The sequence below is a fragment of the Ovis aries genome, chromosome 13 (assembly GCF_016772045.2).
Source record: "Ovis aries strain OAR_USU_Benz2616 breed Rambouillet chromosome 13, ARS-UI_Ramb_v3.0, whole genome shotgun sequence".
Taxonomy (NCBI): Eukaryota; Metazoa; Chordata; class Mammalia; order Artiodactyla; family Bovidae; genus Ovis; species Ovis aries.
This window is the reverse complement of record NC_056066.1, coordinates 3,080,358-3,108,266: the sequence shown is the minus strand read 5'-3', so window position 1 is coordinate 3,108,266 and position 27,909 is coordinate 3,080,358. Positions and strand designations below refer to the sequence as shown.

Sequence of the window (27,909 nt, the reverse complement as noted above, 5' to 3'; positions counted from 1 at the left end):
TAGGGCACTTATATTAAATAGTTTATTGAAATTTTAATTTCCTAATTTTGGCAATTACAGCATGGCTATGTAAACAATGTTCTTGTTATTCTGGGAAATACATATTGAAGTATTTATAGGTACAGGCATCATGTCTTCAACTGACAAATAGTTCAGAAAAAAAATTACACACACATATACACATCGCAAAAGGAGATAAAGCAATATGATAAATAACATTTAGGTAGTTTGGGTGAAGAATATTCAGGAATTTTGGTAAAATTCTTGCAACTTTCCTCTAAGACTCACGTTAAATCAAAATGTTTAAATGAAAAAACAAATTCTCCCAAAAAACTCATAAAACAAACAAAATTTAGTTCTGCCTAAGAACAAATATCTAGGCTCCATATTATAAAACTTGTAAGTAACCAGCTCAAGCTGCCTCAGGGAAGGTGGGCCTGGTTAGCTACTTCACTCCCCCATCCTGCCTCCTCCCTGACTCTCCAGCTATTGTTTGAAGATTTTCCACCTGCAGAAAGTGAGCGATTGGACTGAAGGAGAGGGGGCTGCATGGCGTACATATATTTATGTATGCACACACACACGTGTGTAAGTATGTGTGGGTGACGGAGTTATAGACTAGAATTGGTGTCCTCTGTTACGGCAGATTCTAAAATAGACTCTGTCAATGGGGCTTTTGTGTATATTTTTGGAGTTCCTGCCCAGCACCCATTGCATTTCCTGGTGCAGATAATGCTTCCACTAGTTTTTTTTTTTTTTTTTTTTACCTGGTAGAATGCTTCTAGCAATGGTCAGTTTTATGTCTTAATTATGAGAACCAGGTTACTTAATCATACACTAATTGTAGGTGTTGCTGTAAAGGAACTGGGTAGGTGCAATTAATATCTACAGTTAGTTGACTTTACATAAAGATTATTTTCAATAGTCTGGGTGAGTCTGATGCTATTGGTTGAAAGACCTTAAGAGCAGAATTTAGATTTTCCTGAGGAAGAAATTCCACAGTGAACTTCAAGGGTGACTCTCGCCCAGGACTATCCAGCCTGCCTTTCCTGATGACGGGCTGCCATGTCAGCCCCATAATCATGTAAGTCAACTCCTTGCACAAATCTCTTTATCTACCCCCCTACCTGTCTATGCCACCTATCCATCTACACTACTCCTATTTCTCTGCTAGAATCCTGACATACCTTTTTTCCAAGTATGAGTAAGGCCCCAGACCCAGATCTCAGTGGACATTTGTGAAGTTTCCCGGTAGGTCCCTATATCCACCCTCCCCTTTGCCCCATACATACTTGCCTTAAGGAAAAGTCACATACGGTATCTAGTCCTCTGTCACATATATGTTTTTATCTGGCATCTGGAAATTTTGTCCAGAGTATCGGCTACTGCATGAATACCACTTGAACTGCTTCTCAATTGCACAAGACACTGGGGGCAAATCCCCCTTGCTGGGGAAATGTTTATTTTGTAGCAAACAGAATACAAGTGAGTGCCCTCTTAAATGTTTTGCTAGAGGACTCAGTCATAGATATTACCTTCGTTTTGGTCCTTCTGGAAGCAACCTCGGACCAGGATTTTGGCGTAAGTTTCTGGGAGGTAACCCAGAAAAGGCCAGGGTGAGTGAGGGCAGGTGAGAGCACAGGGAAGGGGCGGTGCCCAGTGAAGGGCACATTATCAAATTACCACCATGGGCAACTTGATCCTCATCTCTCTGGGGAGCTCTAGCTGACAGTGAGAATGTGCACCAGAATAATCTCGCCAGAATGATGAGGGAGCTGGGGTGTTGATGCACTGAATCTGTTTGGTCATTGAGGGCTGCTTCCAAGGAAGTACTAATTCTCACGTACTTCAGCCCTATGGTACAAGTTGAAGTGTCAGAGGCATCTTACAGCATCCGGAAGTCATGCCTGAGAGTGCTATGATTCCAAAACAGAGGAGAAATGGGCGAAGTGCCAACAGTGTCTACTGGAGGCATCAGTGTTTATTTGACCCAAAGTATCTAATGCATATCATTTACGATGATGTGTGAGAAGACAACTGCTTCCTTAGTGTATTAAAAAGGGCTTCTCTTCCCTAGTATTAAATAGCTTTCATTCAGTTCCAGTAAAAGGATATCTTTAACAAACATAATGATGTACATCTTGTAAATTCTTTGATGATGACACTATTTATAACCAAATATGCCATTGTTCTAAAACATTCTTGAAGAAGATTGAGGAATTTATCCAGAATGACATGCAATTCATTGCAAAATAAAACATGACTTCTCTAGACAGCTCAGAATATTTATAGTTGTTAAAGCAAAGACAAATATTTTGTTACAGTGCTTAACTTGTGAGTTGCTTTGACTTTGATGGGAATCTACTTTCTCCAACATTTGGTCCCTGGGCCTCAAAATGTTTATTCTGAGATGCAACCGCTGTGATTTACGTCTTGAAGCTAGCTTCCACTGCTTGTGCTCTCTCTGTGATGTGCTTCTGAAAGGGCATCATGAAGTCCTCAAAATCTACCTCATATGTGAATCTCTCCCGGCGCAGTTCCCGCATTCTGATCAGCTCTGCTGTCGTGGCCTCGGGACTCCAGATCTTAAACAAACAACCACATCCAGAGTGAACGTTAGCATGGCAGCCAATAAACATGCCAATATCCAGACAACCTTCAATCTGGTCAGTTTAAAACTATCCGATTTACTTCTGGCAAGAGGAGAAGGGACGACAGAGGATGAGCTGCTTGGATGGCATCACCGACTCAATGGGCATGAGTCTGAGCAAGCTCCGGGAGATGGTGAAGGACAGGGAAGCCTGGCGTGCTGCAGCCCTTGGGGTCACAAAGAGTCGGACACAGCTCAGCAACTGAACAACAACAACAAATTTACTTCTAAGTCTATTTTAACTTTTATCTCTTACGTGACATTAGTGGTTACATGGGCATCACTATTTCTGATGGTGACTATTTGAACAACTGAAATACCCTTCAATGACCTCTCTGATGGCCCTGAGGCCAGCTGTTGTTCATTCTCAGGATGTCAAAACCAGGAAGCAATGGAATTAATAGACAGCCTTTACGTCTTGTGGGGAAGTCAAAATTATTTTCACAGTACTGGGCAGAAAGAGCTGGTGGTCTATTATTCAGCATGGTTTGATGAGCATTAGAAGACCACTCTTGTTCTCCAAATATGTCTTCATCTCTTTACTTGTAGATGTTTAAGGAAGCTATTTAATAAATCCAGTCCTGATCAGTATAAAACTCCCAAGTAAGATGGCGATAGTGTGTACAAAGAGGAAGGGTCGGACTTTAAGAACCGATGGTTCCAGAGGAACCATCTATAAAATTCAGTGACTACATGGCTACAGGGAATGGCACTGACCAAAGACAACTTCAACTGTTCAAGGAAAATTAAGAAGTCACTATAGAAAGTAAAAATACAAGATAGTGGAAGCCTTACAAATTGGACTGACTTAGTTGTAAGCAGCAGGATCTAGAAAAAGGACAACTTCAAATAACAACTTATCAAGAACAAAGCTTATCAAAAGATAAGCTTTGGACAGTTGTTTGAGTGCTCTGCATAAAAAGTATTTGAAAAAAGCTGTTAGGAGTTTATACCATGTTACGATCTTTCTAAAGTACTTACCCTCTGTGGGATAAATGTGATATCCACTTTCTTGGTATAACCACTGGTAATCAATGAATTGAGATAAACTACATTATCTTTACGCATCTTCTTGTCCTCCACTATGGCTGGTACAGTGTACATTGCTGAAAGTGTTTCCTGGAAATGAGCAAAACCCCAAAAAACAACTATCAATTTCAAAAACCTGTGTATACTTTCTAATATTCTGAAGTTGAAAAAATGCTACTATACAAATTATAATTTGAAATGAAATAGAATATTATTATAACTTTGGGTGGGGTGAGATAACTCTTTTGCCTTGTTTAACTTAATTAGTATTAGTGACAGATCACAAAAGTCTTCAAGATCCATCCTTGATCTGTGGCCGTTATTAATAAGAAGGATGTATTGCTACTAAAATGATAATGGTGCCTGTGTTAGGAGCTGTAACTGATCAATCTTCCTTCACATCTGGCTATCCTTACTCTCTTCCTTCATGCTTGCTACTCTCTACCGTCTGCCGATCATCCCTCCAACTGTTTGCTTCCTATCACCTCTAACCATTTCCAATTTGATAATGTTAAAACTTTTCCTTCCTGAACTTCATCCCCTATCCTGTGTCAGCCAAAGATCTTGAGGGATCCATCTGTTTCCCTAAAAGAAGCTTCTAGCTTAGAAATGTACTTAGAGCTTCCTGCTAAGGACAAATTCTTGATGTCTGGGAAACCCCCATAAACAACAATCTTCTGCTGATAATTTAGAGGGACCCAAACCACTCCAGATTACCAGGAACAATCTGGCATGTTTAAAGCCTTCTAGAGTCATTTTTCAGGAGTATCCAAGTTACATATCCTAGGGTTCATAATAAAAAAATTCCTTGGGAGTTGGGTGGTAAGGTGGATAGTGAAAGATTATGAAATCAAAATGAATGAAAATCATGCTTTACTTCTTTTCTCATAAATGTTACCCTACACTTCCCTTTTGGGATATCTCATCAAATCTGTATAATTCAGGTCTATGTGTGTACACTTCTAATATAAGTCCTTTCTTCAACATTCTGACAGTGTTTGGTTCAACCAACTTGTTTTTTGTGTGGATTCTGTTTGCAATGACAACTTTTAGACTTTTTAGTAATAGTAAATTTCTTGCTAGGTATTTCTTAGAACTATTGGTACTGAAAACATGGACTGCATATTATTTGCCCATGAACTGTGACAATAAGTAAGTGGTGCTGCAGCCCCACCCGGCACTCATGAGGGGCCAATTGCTCTTCATACCTCTTCCTTCTTAATCTCGGGGCCTTCAGTCTTTGCTTTGGGTGGTGGCTTGCCTTTTGGTTTTTGATTTTCTGCTGGTTTGGGCAAGTTATCCAGCTTTTCTTTAATCAAACCAATTATTCTACTGTCAGCATAAGCTTTTGCAACATCCATGGCACTATGCCCTGTTTAAAACATAAATTTAGAGTTTCATTAAACAGATTAATAATAAACCAGGTAGCAAAATCTCAGCTCATCAGCTCTAAGCATATGGAACTAAGGGTGATTAATGAAGCCAGTGCTACGTATAAAAGTCACAGATCAGTTCAGATATTCTCTAAAGTGGTCCCAGCTCTACAATTTTATCATTTAAAGTGTCATTTACGAGCAAATCCATTTCTTCTTGTTAATTATTCTGAGCGTGTCTGATAGGAAAGAGTGCTAGATCGCACATTGAATACCTGAGTGCTAGTTCTCTTCCCAGAGTGAGCACATTCCTCCATGCGTGACAGTTTTATGCTTTCCCCCTTCCTGTGACGGAAGGAGGTACATTCAAAAAGTCTGGGGAAGCTGGAAGTCACAAGTACTCTATGCAGATGGCTGGCTATTATGACCCCTGTAACATTCGCAGGCAAGCCTAACAATACTACCTGTGGCTCAGAGGCAGCCTGAAGCAGCCAAAGCTATTAAAGCTCCTTCAGATCAAAAAGCAGTGAGTCCCACTCTTAAAGCACCTCTACTTTTTCATGCAGAAAATTTATGACATAAAGTAGGCTTCCCATTTACTTCCTAGAAGGAGTCTTATTTCAGGAATTACTGTTTAGCTGTAGAAGGGATCTAAAGTCTACAGGGGCTTCAAACTATGCCAATTATTAGAAACTGCCAGCTAAAACACTGTGATGGCTCAAAATGTGATCTGCATACTGATGTCAGTCTACATATTAATGGTATGGGCTCACAGTGAAGTAAGTACAGGAATTCAAGGGTAAATGTTTAGAAATATTTATAGCAATTTTATAGAATTTTTGTCATTTGAATCCAAAGATTTTAAAAAGCTTGGGTTTGTATTTCATAGGGTTCTTTTTCCTCTTCATCTTTCTAGTAAATAATTTTCCATTGTATTTTACAAAAGTCTCAGTCTACAATGAATTACCAACATAGAGAACTGATTCTTTAACACTAGTGATTCGAGAAGCGCTATGTACAAGACAAAGCTCCATAACATTTAACTCAGGTTAGTGACTGCAACAGTAACTTAAGGGAAAATGTGGTCCTGTAAGAATAGATTTAGAAGGCTTGGGAATCTAACATAAATCCTCCTTTTCTAGCCCTGATCACCTGTAATGAAACTCATACCTTTCCTATTCTCCAGCTGGAATTTAGCACCGATGTCAAGTAGGTATTTTACAGTATCCAGTCTGCAGCTCTCTATCGCTCTACTTAAGGGAGTTGAGTTGTTGAGTGAGAGGGCATCTACCACGGCTCCAGATTTAACAAGAAGCTCAACAATATCTTGCTGGCCAGCATGGCATGCAAAATGAAGTGGAGTCCACAGAAAATTATCTGTTGCATTAACGTTAGCCCTGTAAAATGAGATGGATACAGAAGCTAAAAATATGGGTTGATCCAAGCACTGGAGGCTAAAAATTCTAAGATTTCATAGCTTTATTAAGTTGTTCAAATGTAAACCAAGAAAGATTTGGGAAGGAAATGACAACCCATTCCAGTGTTCTTGCCTGGAGAATCCCAGGGACGGTGGAGCCTGGTGGGCTGCTGTCTATGGGGTTGCACAGAGTTGCACACGACTGAAGTGACTTAGCAGCAGCAGCAGCAGCAGCAAGCTCTGTGCCATAATTTTTCTTAAACTGTGTTCTGCATCCGATAGTCAACTTTCTTTGTGTATATATATACATTTTGTTTAGTTTAGAAGCTGCTTGGATCCTAGGGGTTACAATTTTTGTTAGACGTTAATATCAGGGAAAACTATAAAACTGGATCCAGTGAAGGTCAAAGTTGACAGGAAATAGAAAAGCTACATGATTTAATTTTGTATCTGCTTCCTCTGTATGTTATGAATTTATAAATGCACCATCATTGTTAAAATTCTCAGTAATAAAATCTATCAAAAATTTTGTATCAAAAGTGGTACAAATGAACTTATTTACAAAACATAAACAGACTCATCAGTTCAGTTCCGTTGCTCAGTCGTGTCTGACTCTTTGCGACCGCATGAACTGCAGTGTGCCAGGCCTCCCTGTCCATCACAACTCCCAGAGTCTACCCAAACCCATGTCCATCGAGTTGGTGATGCCATCCAACCATCTCATCCTCTCCCGTTCCCTTCTCCTCCTGCCCTCAATCTTTCCCAGCATCAGGGTATTTTCCAGAGTCAGCTCTTCGCATCAGCTGGCCAAAGTATTGGAGTTTCAGCTTCAACATCAGTCCTTCCAGTGAACACCTAGGACTGATCTCCTTTAGGATGGACTGGTTGGATCTTCTTGCAGTCTAACAGACTCTCAAGAGTCTTCTCCAACACCACAGTTCAAAAGCATCAATTCTTCAATGCTCAGCTTTCTTTATAGTCCAACTCTTACATCTATACATGACTACTGGAAAAACCATAGCCTTGACTAGACAGACTTTGGTGGCAAAGTAATGTCTCTGCTTTTTAATATGCTGTCTAGGTTGGTCATAACTTTCCTTCCAAGGAGTAAGCGTCTTTTAATCTCATGGCTGAAGTCACCATCTGCAGTGATTTTGGAGCCCAGAAAAATAAAGCCAGCCACTGTTTCCCCATCTATTTGCCATGAAGTGATGGGACCAGATGCCATGATCTTTGTTTTCTGAATGTTGAGCTTTAAGGCAACTTTTTTACTCTCCTCTTTCACTTTCATCAGAGAATTTTTAGTTCTTCTTCACTTTCTGCCATAAGGGTGGAGTTATCTGCATATATGAGGTTATTGATATTTCTCCCGGCAATCTTGATTCCAGCTTGTGCTTCCTCCAGCCCACGATGTACTTCTCATGATGTACTCTGCATATATGTTAAATAAGCAGGGTGACAGTATACAGCCTTGACGTACTCCTCATAGACTCATAGACTTCGAAAACAAACTTCTGGTTGCCAAAGGAGAATGGATAAATTGGAAGTTTGGGATCAGTATATAATATATACTACTATATATAAAATAGATAACCAGTAAGGACCTACTGTGTAGCATAGGGAACTGTACTCAATATCCTGTAATAATCTATACGGGAAAAGAATATGAAAAAGAAAGGATATATGTGTGTGTATAATACACCTAAAACTAGCACAACACTCTAAATCAACTATGCTCCAACACAAAATAAAGATGAAATGAAAAAATAAAAAGCAAAAAAAGAAAGTGAATTCTTTCAATTTCGTTAAAAGCAATTTATCATTCAGAAACTATAAAAATAAAATAAAATTTTAGTCCTATTTAAAAGTCACTGCCCCAAACTTCAAATTATCATTAGTTGCTTTATTTTACCACTTGATAATAAACACTTAAATCTTTCTTTGACATTAAACATTATAGTAATAATAACAATATCTTTTATCAAGTCTGCAACTACTGGGCTACTAAGTGCTTTACATATTTTAACTCATTTAATCTTCAAGAAATTCTGTGAGCTGAGTTCCATTATAGCCCCATTATTAAAGTGAGAAAACTGAGGCACAAAAAGGTTAAGAAAGTTACACCAGGTTATTCAAGAATGGTAAAAAAGAAGGACTTAAACCAGAGAAATTGCTTCTGGTTAAAAAGTTAAATAAAATGTCATGCTTTGTTATCTTAAAGATATTTACAAATGAACCAAGGAAAAGGGGATGAAACATGCCTAGTCATTTACTCATTACATGCATGCTAAGTCACTTCAGTCATGTCTGACTCTTTGCAACCCTATGGACATTGTCTGCCAGGCTCCTCTGTCCATGGGATTCTCCAGGCAAGAGCACTGGAGTGAGTTGCCATGCCCTCCTCCAGGGGATCTTCCCAACCCAGGGATTCAACTGGGTCTCTTATGTCTCCTGTACTGATAGGTGGGTCTTTTCCACTAGTGCCACCTGGGAAGCCCACTTAGTTTTATGGCCACCATCAAATTACTTGATTTGTTGGGATGCCCTCAAAAACAAAACAAAACAAAAAGCAGATTTAAAAATGACTCCATGTAAAATGAATACATTCTAAAAATCTGCTCTACAATATTTTGTTTGTAGTTAACAATATCTCACCGTACACTTAAAATTTGTTAAGAGGGTAGATGACATGCTTTTTTTGACCACAGTAAATATTTTTAATTTAAAATAAAATGAAAAGCACTCCACATCATCTAGGTAAAGCTCTGAGACCAAATTAAAATTGTTTGGGGAGGCCAAGAATACCCGATCACAAGGCTTCTTCCACTCCTAGAGTGAAAACTTCTCAGCTTTCACTTTGGCATTATTATACATACTCTTAATGTTCCTATTAGCCTGGTTGGCAGTATAAGGTCTATTTGTGGTCTAGACTTCAGGAATGAAGCCCTTTCTTGCCACTATTTAAATTCTAGAGTTGAATGTTTCTTAGCCTTCCTTTCACTTCCTTGAAATGTGAAGGCTCCCAAAAATCTAAATTGCACTCAACCAAAAGACATACCCTTTTTCAAGAAGAAACTTGACTGCATCAATGTTTCCAGTGGCACATGCAGTCATTAGCGGTGTCTTGTAGTAATTATCTTTCATATCCACAGGTATTCCTGATTCAAAAGCCTTTTTCAGAGAAGCCAGGTCTCCCGCCTTGGTGGCAAAATTAATGTTTGAAAAGACCCTCCCTGGATCATCAATATACCAAGCAGAGTCATCCTGAATGGGATGTTCCGGGGGGTGATCTCTGTTAAAGCGGTTGCAATCAGTTACATTCTTGTAGGTTTCGATCATGTAATAGGGCGGCCCACCGTCACTGCGGCGTGGAAACACGTGGTCGGGGATGATACAGATGGGGAGCGGTAAAACAAACTTGCCCATTCTGGCTCTTTTGGCCATCCCCTTTTTCTTCTTCTTAGGCCCAAAGGATCCCAAGACATAAGACTTACTTAAATATCTGGTCCCTTTAAAGAACTCGTTAATATCGACCCCTCCACCCCGGACTTTTTCGTGCATTTGCGCGATAGCAGCCAGCTGCTCTGAGTTCACAAAATCTTGCCTCTCCTCCAGGGTCAGCACAAAGTCCTCCTTGGTGACTGTCCCATCACCCCTGTCCACAAACGAGAAGGCTTCCCGAAGGAAAGTCTCGTGTTCTGTTGACCAATCGTGAAGTCTCAGGAACAAGCGCGGATTCGGATTTTTGACCCCTGGCCTGGCCAGTTTATTAGCGATTTGCTCCGCTCGCCGTATTTCTTTGCTGGCTCCTTTGAAGCCACCTTCCTTAGCCAAGTTCCTGGGCGTTTTATGCTCCAGATTCTTCCATTTTAGGTCACATCCTAAAATAGGAAACATCATGATTATGAATGGTGCTGGGTTATCTGCCTGGGTTCACAAATGACATGCATCTGTTGTTGATTTTTAAATTTCCAGTGAATAATCAAAAGTCAGTCCCCAAATTATTTGTATATAGAGGTGAGCAGTTAGTTATTATAATTACAGAATTAACCTATGGTTACTCTGCTCAAGGTTATGCAGCAACCTGGTTGGAGGGGAGTTTGGGGGAGAATGGATAATACATTTATATGTATGGCTGAGTCCCTTTGCAGTACATCTGAAACTATGATAACATTGTTAATAGGCTATACTCTAAGATAAAAGTGATTCCCTGTGGCTCAGTGGTAAAGAATCTGCCTGCCAGTGCAGGAGATGCAAGGGACTTGGGTTGGATCCTTGGGTTGGGAAGATCTCCTGGAGAAGGAAATGGCAACCTGTTCCAGTATTCTTGCCCAGAAAATTCCATGGACAGAGGAGCCTGGTGGGCTGTAGTCTGTGGGGTCACAAGAGTTGGACAGGACTGAGCATATGCACACTCAACTCATATATAAATTTAAAACTTTTAAAAATTTAATAAATAAAAATTATTATTAACTAATATGCAGAGTACATCATGCAAAATGTTGGGTTAGATGAAGCACAAGCTGGAATTAAGACTGTAGGGAGAAATATCAATAACCTCAGATATGCAGATGATACCATCCTTATGGCAGAAAACAAAGAGGATCTAAAGAGCCTCTTGATGAAGGTGAAAGAGGAGAGTGAAAAAGCTGGCTTAAAATTCAACATTCAAAAAACTAAGATCATGGCATCTGGTCCCATCACTTCATGGCAAATAGATTGGGAAACAATGGAAACAGTGACAGACTTTATTTTCTTCTCCAAAATCACTGCAGATGGTGACTGCAGCCATGAAATCAAAAGATGCTTGCTCCTTGGAAGAAAAGCTATGACAAATCTAGACAGCATATTAAAAAGCAGAGACATTACTTTGCCAACAAAAGTCTGTCTAGTCAAAGCTATGGTTTTTCCAGTAGTCATGTATGGATGTAAGAGTTGGACCATAAAGAATGCTGAGCGCTGAAGAATTAATGCTTTTGAACTGTGGTGTTGGAGAACATTCTTGAGAGTCCCTTGGACCACAAGGAGATCAAACCAGTCAATCCTAAAGGAAACCAACCTTGACTATTCATTGGAAGGACTGATGAAGCTGAAGCCCCAATACTTTGACCACCTGATGCAAAGAGCCGACTCATTGGAAAAGACCCTGATACTGGGGAAGACTGAAGGCAGAAGGGGATGACAGATGATGAGATGGTTGGATGGCATCACCAAATCAAGGAACATGAGCCTGAGCAAGCTCTGGGAGATGGTGAAAGGCAGGGAAGCCTGGAGTGCTGCAGTCCGTGGGTCACATAGAGTCAGACACGACTGAGTGACTGACTGAACAACACTGTGAACACAAAAAATTAAGCTATAATTGTTTTCTTTCTGTGAGCTTCAGTTTGGTGAATTTTGAGGAAGATATTTTTCCAGTGAATAGTATCTATCCCCTACGGATTAAGAAATCAATTTCTGTAGATATTTGAAACAAATATCGTATTAGAATACTTGCTAAAGAGTCTTCATGCCAAGTGGGAAAGAGTAAAGATGACATTTAAATTTGGAAAGAACCTGGATTCAAACAGCTTAAGGAGGACTTTAGGCATCTAAGATGCTAACTGACTCTTGCTTCTTTTGAACGATTATGACTGTCAATCTGTGTAAAATCTTAAACTATGTTTTATCTGTATTCTCCATGAAATTCATGTAATTTATATTTACCTGCTGTTTTGCAGTAAGGTCATACGAACAGCCTGTAAAAGTAATCTGCTCATCAAATCTGAAAGAATTCCAGTGTAAGAGTTGTGCAATTAGGCATTAAAATTCATTTTCCTTTTTTAGTCTCTGACTTAAAATGATGAGACCAACATTATATGTAAGCATTCTCCAAATAAATAAGCTTTTCTGAATGCATCAGGGAGTCTACTTAGTGGTATCAAGAAGGCTGTGTTGTCTGTAATAAGTGTCTTGAGACACTAAAAACCCATTATAAGTCAGACTATGAAGATATTCGTTCTAGTGTTTTGAATCTATGAGGCTCTTTTGTTGCCTTGCCAATATCACATAATCAAAAAAGATTCTCTAGCAATCAGTATCTCTAGCATCCAAAATGTAAAGGCAGCTGCATGTGAAAATACAACATCCCCCTCTAACACTTTATAATTTTATTCCTTATCAAAAAGAAAAATGATTTCAGCATTAATAGTCCTGGCATTGTCAAAAATTAAAACTTTATTTGAAGGCTGGTATATTTACTAGTGATAGGAAAACTCAAAGAGGGTACTTGGGACAAAAAAATTCTACAATTTTTATATTGGACAGTTTGAAGAATAGTGTGACTTATTGGGAAAAGGACCTGAGCCTTGTCTCCACAGTATAATAACTCAATAGTGTAATTCCATAGTCATCTTGAGTATGCTACTTTTACTTAGCTTTTTCACTTACTCGGGATGTCTGGGGTTTATCTGCCATCTCCCAATTCACTCCTGTATTCACCCCAGCACCAAGGATCAAAGGGTTTTAAAGTTGCTTTATCTTGCCGCCTTCTTCTCCTAGTTTCCTCCCAGTTAGCAATTTTGTGTGGAATAAAGACCCCCACATCCCAGCTTAAAGACATGAAGCCACTTTCCTGTCCTTTTGACTTTTGTCTTCTCTTTTATCGTTAGTAAATACAGACTGATTCATGCCCTCTGTGACGTATGCTCCTCTGTTGCCGAGATACGTGCCTTTCGGCTGACTGCTGTCAAAAGCCCCGTCAGGAGATCCCTCCACAGGGGCTTCAGGAGAGCTAATCCAACCTCCCCTCCACTCCCCTGGACATGGCCTCACACTGCCTACAGGGAGGTGTAAATTACTCCAGGGACAAGATCAGGAACAAAAGTGGAGCGTATTGAGGAAGTAGTAGTCGGAAGTAGTGGGAAAAGAATCCAGCCTTCATATTTAAGGATAGAAGAGGCTACATCCAGGGAGTTTACTCAGAAATGAGCATTTCGTGGCTAATGGTTTCCAGTTGCTCTGACTCGCTTAGATCCAGGCTTCTAAAGGTGGAAACATAACTGATAGCATTCTCCTGTGGAACTGGGCCACCCACAGAGCACCTGGCGAAGCAGCTGTACTTCCAAAGATGCTGGGAAACTCAAAACATTTTCAGACATTCATTTCAGAAACAGTCTAGTCTTATGAGTCTGCCAGGAGGATCAATCTTTTCTGCATCACCAGGCAAGGCCTTTGGCAAGCTCTGGCCCTGTACATCTTCATTTGCTTTCTCTGACTTTATCCCAGAAGGACATAAATGGTAGAGTATATATTGAGGGATGTTTGTCCCAATAAGAAAAGAGCCAACATATTAAAGTTGAAGAAGCTTGTCTCAATCTGGGCAGATCTCTAGTTGTCAGAAATACACAACGTGAAAAATGAAGTGTCAGAATAACCTGCTGGTGTTGAGAGATTTGGAAACAAGATTTGAAACCTGTCTCTTCAGAGACAGTTGATGAGGGCAAAAATTGCATTTGGTACATTTTCCATTATCTCTATTTTAGGGGGATGGGGAAAGAATGTGAGCTATGTATAAGGTAAGAAAAAATCAAAGTGAATCAGTTACTACATCAGTTACGCAGGCATATTAGTCTTATTTATAATGTTAGTGGTTAGAGTATAGGCTCTCTCGGGTCCCAGTGACTTCAAAATTTCTGTGCCTACATAGAAGACAGGAAAATGAAAGTACTTTTTCTGCTCTATTATAGAGCTGCTGAACTTTAAGTTTCTATTTCTCATAAGCTGGAAAAAAATAAGTCACTACCATAACATTCAGCAGCATGCAGTTCCCTCTCTAACAAAGAGTCAATAACTTTGAATGTACGTTTAACTCAGTTCAGTTCAGTCGCTCAGTCGTGTCCGACTCTTTGCAACCCCATGGACTGCAGCACGCCAGGCCTCCCTGTCCATCACCAACTCCCAGAGTTTACTCAGACTCATGTCCATTGAGTCGGTGATGCCATCCAACCATCTCATCCTCTGTCAACACCCTTCTCCTCCCGCCTTCAATCTTTTCCAGCATCAGGATCTTTTCAAATGAGTCAGTTCTTCACATCAGGTGGCCAAAGTATTGGAGTTTCAGCTTCAACATCAGTCCTTCCAATGAATATTCAGGACTGATTTCCTTAAGGCATGTAATTAACACAAAATTAGTAAAAATATTTAAACTTAATTGGCTAATATTGCTATTTAAAATTTTTTAAAATATTACTATTCTAAGGAATTGTTGCTGTTTAGATGCTAAGTCATGTCTGACTCTTTTGTTATCCCATAGACTGTAGCCCGCCATCAAGGTATTTTCCCAGCAAGAATGCTGGAGTGGATTGCCATTTCCTTTTCCAGGGGATCTGCCCAGTGCAGGTATCGAACCTGTGTCTCCTGCTTGACAGGTGGGTTTTTTACCACTAAGCCATGTGAGAAGCCCATTTTAAGGAATATATTAAGCTATGCATAATATAAAGGAAGCCCCAGTGGCTCAGTGCTAAAGAATCTGCCTGCAATGTGGGAGGCACAGGAGACCCAGGTTCAATCCCTGAGTTGGGGAGATCCCCTGAAAGAGGAAAGTATCACATGGACAGAGGAGCCTGGCAGGCTACTGTCCATAGCATCTCACGATTGAGCGACTGAGCACATACAACATACATAACATAGTTTATATTCTCAAATTAACAGTTACTTAAAATATACAGGAAAATCTAAAGTAATAAATATTACTTATATCTCAAATGTTCCATTAAAGTTTTCATTTTATTTAATGCTTCTCCCCCAAATATTTCCCCCATAATTTAAAATTACCCAAAATGTTATCTTTGCACTTGACATGATAGTATATTTTCAAAAATAAAATAATTGAGAATTCAGACTGCTGCTGCTAAGTCGCTTCAGTTGTGTCCAACTCTGTGTGACCCCTTAGACGGCAGCTCACCAGGCTCCTCTGTCCCTGAGATTCTCCAGGCAAGAATACTAGAGTGGGTTGCCATTTCCTTCTCCAATGCTTGCATGCATGCTAAGTCGCTTCAGTCGTGTCCGACTCTGTGTGACTTCAAAGATGGCAGCCCACCAGGCTCCTCTGTCCACGGGATTCTCCAGGCAAGAATACTGGAGTGGGTTGCCATTTCCTTCTCCATTTTAGAGTGATATTTACATTTTAAAAAATAAGCATCGTAGTAATTGGTTGACTCATAAATAATTCTCTTTAGATTTTTAATAATGATCTAAAAATACTTGAGAAATGAATTTTTATTACTTTCTAGATGAGATATATGATTTAACAGAAGGTAAATAAGAAAAAAATTAAATTTTCTTTCTACGTATTTATGTGAGATAAGCATCTGATGTTGACACACTGAAATTCTCTGCTCATCTACAATGTGGGAAAATCGTTAAGTTCTTTAGACATGAAATTGGTAGACCATTTACCTCGCTGAGCTATATATTTACAGCAATCTGTAAAACCACCCATGGCAGCATAATGAAGTGGTGTGTTGCCATTCATTGCAATCAACCCCATGTCTCCGTCGTATGCAAAAAGAAGCTTCAATATCTGCAAAATAAATAGTGGATATTGTAGAGGAATAAGAATGTATGTTTACTGGCTGAAAACTCAGACCTAGACCTGTGCTATCCAGAGGTCAGTTTGAATTAAATTGAAATGAATTAAATAGAAAACAAATTTTAAAAATTCAGTTCCTTACTTCCACTAGCCATAGTTTAAGGACTCAAAAACCACATGTGTACTGTAATTGTACCATATTATACAGCCAGATACAGAACATTTCCATCACTGTCAGAAGTTCTAGAGCAAGGATCCTCAACCTCCAGGATCTAATGCCTGATGATCTGAGGTGGAGTTGATGTAACAATAATAGAAATAAAGTGCACAATAAATGTAAAGTGCTTGAATTATCTTGAAACCACAGCCACCCCCCGCTCCTCCCACAAGTCTGTGGAAAAATTATCTTCCATGAAAGCAGTCCCTGGCGCCAAAAAGGTTGGGGACCATCTATCTAGAGTGTAGAAAACTCTATACTCAGCTGGGGCACTATCATTTTGGTAAATTTAGGCAACTTTAGAAAGCATCTGCTGCTGCTGCTGCCAAGTTGCTTCAGTCGTGTCCGACTCTGTGCGACCCCATAGACGGCAGCCCACCAGGCTCCCCTGTCCTTGGGATCTCCAGGCAAGAACACTCAGACTGTGGCAAATCAGGGGAGCAAATGCTTTTCCAGACAGATGTGATTTCTACTGTCATGTATACTTTTAGTGCAGGTAAGAGACCCAGTGACAAAAGCAAAGATAATGTTAGAACTCAGAAAAATTTTAGATATAATTCAGAATTTTTTAAAATAGGATAGCATTGAGTTCTAGTTTGTTTCTGCAGTATCACTATATGTATGAGTTATCTCTGGCTGATATATCCAGATAATCAGAATACTTAAGAGTTAAAAACTTAGGTGAGTCATTAGATGTACTTAAACATCAAGGAGATGAGATTAGGTCTTGTTCTCCCCCAAATTAGATCATACTGTATTGTAAAAATTCTCTTATGTAATGGAGTCATTAAAATAGGGTAGTAGCATGTGCCAAAACTTTTCAGTTGTTATAACTGAAAGAAAAAAGTGAAAGTGTCATTCCCTCAGTTGTGCCTGACTCTTTGCAACCCCATGGACTATAGTCTGCCAGGCTCCTCTGTCCATGGAATTCTCCAGGCAAGAATACTAGAATAGGTTGCTATTTCCTTCTATGGGGATCTTCTTGACCCAGGGCTCGAACCCAGGTCTCCCACATTGCAGGCAGATTCTTTAGGGTCTGAGCCACTAGGGAAGCCCAGTTAAGAATATAGAAAAACATTATTAGTAATATTAAAAGAGTAAATTAGCAAGCAGACAAAACTGAATAAAGAGCTAAAATAAGCCTTGAAGGATAATATCTGGTATAAAATACAATTCTGGAATTATTTTGGAAAATCAAAATGCAGAAAAAAATCTATCAGTGTAACTTACACTATATTTTAAGATGCTGAGGAAAAGGAGAATATTTTTAGCAACAAATTTTAAAGAATAGAGTAGATTATTACATCAAAAAAGCCTCCTTTGGCAGCAAAGTGTGCGGCATGGTGTCTGTCATTGTCAAATGCATTCACGTCCCCTCCTCTTTCCAGTATCCCTCGGACTAGTTCTGTGACTCCCTCTCTCGATGCTTCCATTAAAGCCGTGCGACCTGTGGACTGGACAGGAAACAGACCAGATGCTGTTTATCCCTGTTATACTACATGACACGTTCAGTATAAATATGGTCTAAATCCATCTGGCCTTAGAGTTACACTGACATTGTCAGTTTTGTACAGTTTTATTGGTTTCATGTAACAAACAGGAAACATGAAGTCAGTAAAATGGGTCAGTGTCCAAAATGTAGAATTCTATAATCAGAGTCAAGGTCACACCAGATTTTCGTATGAGAACACCATGCTAAAAAGTGCTGTTTCTTGCCAAGAGAGTAGAGCAAAAAGGGAGAAGAGAGGGTAAAACATACGCTAACTTAGGCTACAGGTGTTTTCTAATGAGAAGAAAATCTGTTTTTATTGTCGGGAAATGACAATTAAAAGAAAACTCAATAAAATTAGCCAAGTGAGTAGAGGGAGCAAAATAATTAAGGGAAACAGCAGAACTACATATTTTCTTTAGACGATAAATTTTTATTAAGCATCAGGAATATCTTTTCTATTTCCTGTAATGATCTTTTAATATTGTACATAATAAATACCAATTTTTCAAACATAATTAGGAAACAGACCATAGAATCATGGCCGTGCTATACTAAGATAATGAAAGTCTATAATTTTAAAGCACTTTGAACAGAAATGAAAAGTCTATAAGCTAACAGGATAATTTCACCATATTCAAGTGAAAAATACAATAACAGGATTCTGTAATTGAAAAAAAGGAATATTCATAATCACAGAAATAGTCTTACTGCGTTGATAGCATTTGGATTGGCTCCTTTTTCCAAAAACGTCAGGCACACATCCTTAACATCATGTGCTTCTTCACAAGCTCTAAGGAATATTGGCTTTCCTTCACAGGTAGAGTTGTTGACATCCGCACCATGTTCCAAGGCAATCAGTGCACACCGATAATGCCGCTTGGTAGGCAGAATGCAGTAAAACAAAACACCTGCAGAGAAATAGAATCCCCAAAGAACAGTTAACCAGTAGTCTCTCTACATTTGAGTCAGATAGGAAGGAACAAAGAATAATTTTAAAATTCATAATTAGCGAGTTGAAGGTGAGACAGAGCAAAGGCATTTATGCCTTGGTTTTCTCTCTGAAAGCAACTGAAACACCAAGACAGAGAAACCAAAAAGGAACCCCAACCTCTGATAAGAGCTAGAAAACAGTCATAAGCAAAACGTGACAGGATCTTGTTTGAGAAGAATCTGAGTGCTGGAGTGTGAGCCCCTGTTGACCGTGGGTATTTGGCATCCTGTAATCTATGCGCCAGTGCCCTCCTTAGAATATGCAGGAGTGCGTGTGCCCGAGGCTTACTGGTGGGTCCCTGGACCCCCTTCGAAACTGCAGAGTGGCAAGGGAGGGAGTACTGAGTGATGGAACGCGTACACCAGCCACGTTTACAGGGAGCAGGCTGCCTGTGCAGTTGCACAGAAGAAAAAGTAGCACTGCAAAGAGAAAAATGCTAACTTCTCATATCTGGTATCCGTGACATACAGACCCTCAACATAATCCATGTTAAAGATGTACTACAGACAGGGGTACTGTTTATAAACCCCGGTCAGAATTTTCTTAAGACACTCAAGTCAACGGCAGACAAACTCCAAACTGACTTTGTAATGACTTCACTCTAAAAACAGACTTCATTCAAATAGGAACAGTAACCAATAAAAAACCAGCATGCGATCTATGAAAAAAGTTACTGAAAGAAAAGGAAAGGAAGCTGACAAACACCAGGCAAAAATTGTAAACTCAAATAACTATACCACATGAAAATTACTGACTGATCCATTACTGATAACAAAACAAAACCAAAAAGATAAATAGAAGGAAAAGATGAATTTGAGCAAGTATATCTTATAAAAGAAATGGTAGAGAAAACTAAAACCACTAAAGACATGAAAGTCACATGGAAGCAGGGAAAAGGAGAGCAGACATTGCCAAAACCATAGGCAGGGACATGAAGGAAAAAGTGGAAAGAACTTGAAAAAAATCCAAGAGTTTAAATGGTCTAGAAAGGCAAATAATATTTAACATGTATGTAATTGGCATTCAATAAAAGACCAAATGGAACAGAAAAATGGAGAGATATAATAAAGGAAAACCCTCTTGAAGTAAAAACCTAGATCTAACACAAATATGTTGGAGCTCAGGAAAAACTGATTAGAAACAATCCATAATATGTGCCTCGGAGAAGGCAATGGCACCCCACTCCAGTACTCTTGCCTGGAAAATCCCATGGACGGAGGAGCCTGGTAGGCTGCAGTCCATGGGGTCACGAAGAGTCGGACATGACTGAGCGACTTCATTTTCACTTTTCACTTTCATGCATCGGAGAAGGAAATGGCAACCCTCTCCAGTGTTCTTGCCTGGAGAATCCCAGGGACGGGGGTGCCTGGTGGGCTGCTGTCTACGGGGCCGCACAGAGTTGGATACGACTGAAGCGACTTAGCAGTAGCATAATATGTGCCTAGACAAAACTAGATAAAGAAGGTGTCCTGTGAGCAGTCAGTTAAAAATTCAAGCCGTCTCTAAAGAGGAAATGTCAAGTTTGGCTGCAAGACTTTGGCATAGCAACTTTCAGTGCTAGAAAATAAGCAAAGGAGTTTTACAATGTCACTTGGGAAAGAAAACAGGGAATTCTTAATACTCAGTCAAGCAACTGTTCACATATAAAAGAGATGAACATATGAATTTAAAGATGCAAGAAATCAAAGTATATAAGCCCAAAGGAGTAAGCTAAACTACTCAATGACAAAAAGGATTCTAACAGGAGATCAACAGGGAATATGTGACTAAAAGACCCATGATAGATGCTGGATCCCTTCAATCACTGAATCAAAGCTCAATCACTTTGGGGATTCTAGATACAGAAAAGAAAACTGTAGTTCACAATAATGTAGAAATAATAAGGAAATTTAACAAGACTTGTAGGGAAGAGAGGAAAGAGAGTTTAAACGTTCACTTTTCTTTATCTTTTATTGCTGGAGTTTTGAGATATTATTAAAAGCAGACAAAATATATGAAAAGAATCATTGAAAGAACTAAAATGATTATAATTTACTAAAATTAGATACTGGAAGGGAGGTGACAGGAAGAATTCTTGTACCAATCTCATCTTTCATAGAAAAATATCAATGAATACTGTTTAGAGTGCTGATTTGATAAACAGTGGTTTATGTATATGTAAAGCTGTCAAGTTAGCCATTAAAATAACTAGAAACAGACCATTAATTTTAGAAAATATGAGAAGGAAGATATACACACATGTAACAAAACAAAGATCATACGGACCATAGAGAAAATTATTTTTATATGTATTTATCTGTGTATTTATATAAAGTAAATATATTATGCTTTTATAGAATAAAATAAATGACAGTTCTGTGGAGCATCTAGATAAATGTAAATTGGATAAACTCTACCATTAAAATAAAAATACAGTTTATGTGAAAATCAAAACTGAAATATATCTCATATAAACATGTATCTGAAATAGTTGCTCAAACAGTTAAAAACAGAAAGACGGTCAAGGATATGTTGAAAATCAAAGACAGAGAAGTCATAGCAGGCAAGAGTGAACCAACACAACAACAATGCGACGATTCCAGATTTTGTTGTTGTCGTCGTTGTTGTTTTGGTTCACTTTTGCCTGCTACGACTTCTCTGTCTTTGATTGTACATTTTCAACATGTCCCTGACCATCTTTCTATTTTTAATTGTTTGAGTAACTCTCATTTTTAAATTTGCATTTCATGTATTTTTATTTTAATGGTAGAGTTTATCCAGTTTACATTTATCTAGATGCTCCGTAGAACTGTCATTTGTTTTATACTATGAAAGCATCACTTGCACCGTTCTCCCACCTCCCCAGTAGACAGAAAAATGGTCTTCCATGAAATCAGTCCCTGGTGCCAAAAATATTGGGGACTACTGTTGTATAGGGCTTTGAAAGGCTGCTGGGTTTTTTTTTTAATAAAAACATTAAAAAATACATTTGACTCATGTGTGCATTAAATAATTGAATAGTTGTTTTCTTTGTCCTCTTCTCTTTGATAAGTAAGCAAGTCACTTATCAAATACCATGTCCACAGAGAGTTATGAAAGCAGATTCTGTTCCTGTCAGAAAACATTAATTAATGGTATAAAATGGGATTCATTTCTCTAATGTGGGACTGATGTTAATGGCTTTGTACTTGAAGAAATTCTTTTGGAACCACTGATTAAATCTACCAGTTTATATTCAGCCTGGTGGTAATTTTCTTAGTAATTTTCATAAGGCTGCATCACCTCCTCCCAGAACCTTGAGTTATTTGAACAAGAAGCTCCCAGATCGTGGTCTTAAGATGGGATTTCGTAGGGAAAGAGTGAGACAGTGTTGTCTCACCTGAATAATCAATCACAGACATGACATATTTCTATGATTAAGTCATATTTCCAAATACATTTTTAAAACAACTAATAGAAAGTTGGAGCTTATGTCAGAATCAGCCTTAGTTCTTCAAGTTTCCAAATGCAACTACTTTCTCTTGAGAGCAAAACCCTAGCTCAAGTATTACTTGAGGTTCTAACATGTCAAATTCTAAATGGATTTTATAGTTTATAATAAGTGATTATGATTATGGAAATATCAGTGTGTCATGTTGAAAGTTCTCCACATTAAAAAAAAGATTAATTCTAATATTTTTTCTCAATGAGAAAGTTCTCAGAACTGGTTTTCCCAAGAAATATCTACACTGTTTTCAAAGTATGGGAAGATGTAAGAGTGAGAATCTAGCCTCTTACTACTACATGCCATGAGTAACTCCCTTCTAAAGTCTGAAAGCAAACAATGCATTATATTGACTTCTAAAGTTCATAAGAAAAAATGCAAATCAAATTGCATTTACTAGATAGAATGCTAAGAGTTTTTACCTTTTCCTTCGTTATCAACAATAGTCATATCAGCTTTTGCTTTGGCTAATATTTCCATGGACAATTCATGGCCCAATTCTGCAGCCCTCATAGTCGGAGTACAGCCCATTTTGTCTTGCACATCAGGGTGAGCACCAAGGCTCAGGAGAAAGCTGACCATGTCGATGTCATTGGAAACTGAGGCTAAGTGCAGAGCACTGTTTCCATTGACCGGGTCTGTGAAATTGATGAGTTCAGGATATCCGAGCCTGATCAACTTCTCTATCTGCTTCTTGTCTTTGTTCCGAACACACTGAAGAACTTTGTAGATCTGCAGGTTCTCAAGTCTCTTATCTGCTAAAGCCATATTTGACCAGCTTCTTGCAAATGCCTTTGTGGGCCAAACCAAAAACTACAGCAGCAAAAATCAAAACAAAACATAGAATTCAGAGTTATTTTTTTTCATCTTGACTTTGACTTAACAGTATTCTAAGGCTTCCCTAAGAAGAGATGCTGTTTCTTATGAAACATTATTACCATAATTTAGTGCAACTAATTTCATGAAAGCAGAAATTACACATAAGCACAAAAATACTCAGCTAGCATAATGTTAAAATATTTCAAAACAAATCTCCCATCATAAAGTAAACTGGATATGCAGTTTTCTTATTATTTCATTTATTCATCCCTCCTTGATATAGCCTTACTGTTTACCCATGAAGAAGGTGAGGTCAACTAAACTGCCTAGCTTCCCTCTATAATGCTCTGTTATCAGTACATCTCTCACAATGTAGAGAACACACAGATTTCAGCAGTTTAAAAATGCTGTAAAGATTGTGTAGAAATGTGAGCTGCTCATTATAAACAGGAATCTCTTGAGCTCTGTGAAATACCAAAGATGTGATGGATGATTCCTATTTTATCTTATGTGGGAATGAGGCAGGTAAATGATTGAGACACAACTGTAAATTTTCATAAATAATCCCACTAAGTTGCAATGAGCCTTCTAATACATAATTTATCTCTTATTGCTTATTCAATTCCAAAACACAACATTTTGAGTCAAGTAGTAGACCATGTTGTTGTTGTTCCGTTGCTCGTGTCCAAAGTTTTGTGATCCCACAGACCGCAGCATGCCAGACTTCCCAATCCTTCCCCATCTCCTAGAGCTTGCTCAAACTCATGTCCATTGAGTCGGTGATGCCATCCAACCAACTTGTCCTCTGTTGTCGCTTTCTCCACCTGCCTTCTATCTTTCCCAGCATCAGGATCTTTTCCAGTGAGTCGACTCTTCACACCAGGTGGCTAAAGTATTGGAGCTTCAGTTTCAGCATCAGTCCTTACAATGAATATTCAGGACTGATCTCCTTTAGGATGGACTTGTTGGATCTCCTTGCAGTCCAAGGGATTCTCAAGAGTCTTCTCCAACACCACAGTTCAAAAGCATCAATTCTTCGGCATTCAGCCTTCTTCACAGTCCAACTCTCACATCCATTCATGACTACTGGAAAAACCATAGCTTTGACTAGATGGACCTTTGTTGGCAAAGTAATGTCTCTGCTTTTTAATACACCATCTAGGTGTGTCATAGCTTTTCTTCTGAGGAGCAAGCGTCTTTTAATTTCATGGCTGCAGTCACCATCTGCTGTGATTTTGGGACTCAAAAAAAAAAAATCCGTCACTGTTTCCATTGTTTCCCCATCTATTTGCCATGAAGTGATGGGACCAGATACTATGATCTTAGTTTTTTTAATGTTGAGTTTTAAGCCAGGTTCTTCACTCACCTCTTTCACCTTCATCAAGAGATTTAGTTCCTCTTCACTTTCTGCCGTAACGGTGGTGTCATCTGCATATCTGAAGTTATTGATATTTCTCCCTGCAATCTTGATTCCAGCTTGTGCTTCATCCAGCCCAGTATTTCATATGATATACTCTGCATGTAAGTTAAATGAGCAGGGCGACAATATGTACTCCTTTCCCCATTTTGAACCAGTCTGTCATTTCATGTCCCATTCTAACTGTTGCTTCTTGACCTGCAAACAGGTTTTGCAGGAAGGAGGTAAGGTGGTCTGGTTTTCCATCTCTTTCAGAATTTTCCACAGTTGTGATCCACACAGTCAAAGGCTTTAACGTAGTCAATGAAGCATAAGTAGATGTTTTTCTGTAATTCTCTTGCTTTATCTATGATCCATTGGATATTGGCAATTTGATCTCTGGTTCCTCTGCCTTTTCTAAATCCAGCTTGTACATCTGAAATTTCTTGGTTCACGTGTGGTTGAAGCCTAGCTTGGAGGACTTTGAGCATGACCTTACCAAGCCTGTGAAATGAGTGCAATTGTTAGGTATGAAATTAAAAGACTCTTGCTCCTTGGAAGAAAAGCTATGATCAACCTAGACAGCACATTATAAAGAAGAGACATTACTTTGCCACCAAAGGTTATACAGTCCAAGCTATGGTTTTTCCAGCAGTCATGTATGGATGTGAGAGTTGGACCATAAAGAAGGTTGAGCACTGAAGAACTGATGCTTTCAAACTAGGGTGTTGAAGAAGACTCTTCAGAACCCCTTGGACAGCAAGGAGATCAAACCAGTCAATCCTAAAGAAAATCAACTTTGAATATTCATTGGGAGAACTGATGCTGAAGTTGAAGCTCCAATACTCTGGCCACCTGATGTGAAGAGCCGACTCACTGGACAAGACCCTAATGCTGGGAAAGATAGAAGGCAGGTGGAGAAGGGGATGACAGAGGATGAGATGACTGGATGGCATCACCGACTCAATGGACATTAGTTTAAACAAACTCTGGGAGGTAGTGAAGAACAGGGAAGCCTGGTGAGCTGCAGTCTGTGGGGTTGTAAAGAATCAGACATGACTGAGGGACTTCTACTTCTCTTCACTTCCGGCCCCTGGAACATCTTGTTCCCTCTGCCTACAGTGTTCTTTGCTCAGAATTTCTGTTGGCTGGCATTCTCACCACTCAAATTGCAGCCACAATGTTACATCATCCTTTTGGTTTATTTTCTTCACAATATTAAGTAAAACATTTCTATATATATAACATCTAGAGACCTTAAAATATAGATATATTCAATTTATGTACTGTTTGTCTCTCCCACTAGTAGCCAGTGTTAATGGCATAGAAGCTTTATATTTTGATTATCATTGTCTCTCCATCACCCAGAACCTGACTTCTATGAGGCAGTCAATAAATATTTGCTCAATAAATGATGACTGAAGGTTAAAAACTTGTGTGGAAGAAACAAAGAAAACACCTAAGTTTCTGGTTTGAGCAACCTGCGTCTGAGAGGGAGTACTCAGGATAGGATCCAGATTGGTTAGGGAGTATAGACGGCTAGGCTTTGAACATGCTGAGTTAGACTTCACAAGGGGATGGGAAACCTTATTCAGGCAGAGATCTGGGCCTGGTGCATGGGAATGATGAGGTTTTGGGCAGGTGCAGTCAGCCCACGACTGGGTGAGGGCAAGGAGGAAGATGTTCCAGTAAGTGACCACCACAATCAGATTTGTGCCGGGGCCCTTTCTTTCTTCCTCCTCTCCTGCCTGCTGTTTATGCTTTGTGCTTCCTCTTTTGCTGTGGAAAACATCAGCTATCACGCGGCATGTGGCTTTAATGTTCTGCTTGCTGTAGCCCCTCTGTTCCCTTCTAATCTGTTTACAATGTGTGATGGACTAGGAATTGATGAGGCAGTTTGTTAGCACCATGTGTATAAATAGGCTCCGATTAAGTCCCAAGCTGCTTGAGAACTCATCCTCTTGGCCTTTGAGGCTTGGCTTGGTGACATTTATTTTCGCTGGCATTTAAGGCTTGTTGCATTATTATTAGTCTTTTCTGGTTAGGTGCAGGGTCGTCTTACCTCATACATACATCACATACAGAATAGGATAAAATGCTCCTCTAAAGCTTATTGCTTACACTGAGTTGATGCAACCTCATTTGTGAAGATAGAGACAAGCTTTAGGGTTGTCTCTGAGTGCAATGCCCCTACAAATAACTAGCAGCATATGGCCTTGTCCAATTAAAATACAAGGATGAATTAAGCAGCCCATAGGTCAGTTTTATGGCTTGCATCTCTTGGCGAAAGCTTGGAGATGCTGAGGAGAGAGCAAATGCCTTGTGTAGTGCTCTTTGCTACCAACTGATAAGACTGACCCCCTTGGGGGAAACAGAAATCCTGCTCTCTTAGTCCTGGGTTGCTCGTAGATTGTACAGCATCTCTGATCCTCAGGAGGGTCACAACATCCGCACACATCTCAGTACGTATGTGTGGCCCTGGAACATCTTGGCAAACCCCTATCTAAACATCCCTGTGGACAATCTCAAAAGGTAGTGGAAATAATGGAATTCCTCAAATTGAAGTTCATGTTTGAAGTCTGGATATTCTGAAATCATATGGAAATCTACAGGGTGTGTGTGTCCAGGTGCATTTTTCCCTTGTAGGGAGAGATCCACAGAGCTCATGAACTTCTCAAAGGAGCCTATGAGGCAAGAGTGATTGGTTAGAAAGAGGAGAGGTAGTGAAAAGGGTGTACCATTGGAAACCAGATCTGTTGCCCACCCCCCCCCCCACCTTGTATTTCCTCCTCCTTTGCAACAATTATCTATACAAAGGAGTTGAATAAACCTTGACAAGTCACCTACCTAGTTTGTGCCTTGGTCTCTTCATCTGTGAAATGGGGATAAGAATACTGCATACTTTACCGACTGCGTGAAGCAGACATGAGATCAGCTTTGTAAAGAATTTAGCCAAGTCTCTCCACATAGGCTGGCCATGAACAAATCAAACATCTGTGGGTTTCAGCTCATCCATAAGCCAAGGTTTACATTTCGGGTGTTCTTTACTGTCCCCTACAATTTTAAGTCTCAGAAAAATCTAGAAGGGAGGGAGGGTATGATGTAATTTCAAAAGAAAGTCCAGGTGACAGGGACGACGGTGCCGAGCGAGCTCACCTCTTAGTCGCCCCGAGGATCAGGAGCCAAGGGTGTCATCGCCCCGACGCGCCTCCTCTCGAGGGGGCGGGTTTGGGCGCGGGTCCCAGACGCGACCCCGGGCTCCCCCAGCCCGGCTTGGGCGGCCAGTCGTGAACGGTGTCCCTTTGGGCAGAGCAGGCTAGCAGGCGCGCGGGGCAGCGGGGCAGCGAGTGTGTGTGTCCGTGGGCTCAGGACCCGCCGAGGGCGAGCGCGCGGCCAGGTCTCCGCAGGGGGCGGGGGAGGGGCTGGCGGCCCCCGCCGATTGTGAGGTCCCGCCGAGCGGGAGAGGCCTGCTGCCACGGCAACCGGCCAGGTGC

At 39.8% G+C, this 27,909-nt stretch overlaps 1 protein-coding gene across 4 annotated transcripts; it reads right to left on the bottom strand.

Annotated features, from left to right (window-relative positions):
- On the bottom strand, positions 1 to 27,909 carry ANKEF1 (ankyrin repeat and EF-hand domain containing 1). Of its 4 annotated transcripts, XM_060397152.1 has the most exons (11): positions 27,572 to 27,909; positions 24,386 to 24,919; positions 22,623 to 23,013; positions 18,455 to 18,654; positions 17,559 to 17,708; positions 15,905 to 16,028; positions 9,528 to 10,350; positions 6,223 to 6,449; positions 4,888 to 5,051; positions 3,632 to 3,769; positions 1 to 2,585 (listed from the first exon to the last, which is right to left on the bottom strand). In XM_060397152.1, the coding sequence occupies exons 2-11, from the start codon at positions 24,398 to 24,400 to the stop codon at positions 2,427 to 2,429; spliced, it is 2,391 nt and encodes a 796-aa protein (XP_060253135.1). In that variant the 5' UTR covers positions 24,401 to 24,919; positions 27,572 to 27,909; the 3' UTR covers positions 1 to 2,426. The 4 variants fall into 4 exon arrangements, with proteins under 4 accessions (XP_060253135.1, XP_060253136.1, XP_027832272.1 ...); XM_060397153.1 differs by lacking the exon at positions 17,559 to 17,708; XM_027976471.3 differs by lacking the exon at positions 24,386 to 24,919.

Bases quoted from the DNA above. Each gene is read 5' to 3' on its own strand.
- ANKEF1 (XM_060397152.1), bottom strand. The intron at 3,770-4,887 runs GTATGAAGAGCA...GCTCATTTCCAG, and splicing joins CCGAGATTAAGAAGGAAGAG to GAAACACTTTCAGCAATGTA. The intron at 2,586-3,631 runs GTAAGTACTTTA...TGTTTGTTTAAG, and splicing joins TCACATTTATCCCACAGAGG to ATCTGGAGTCCCGAGGCCAC.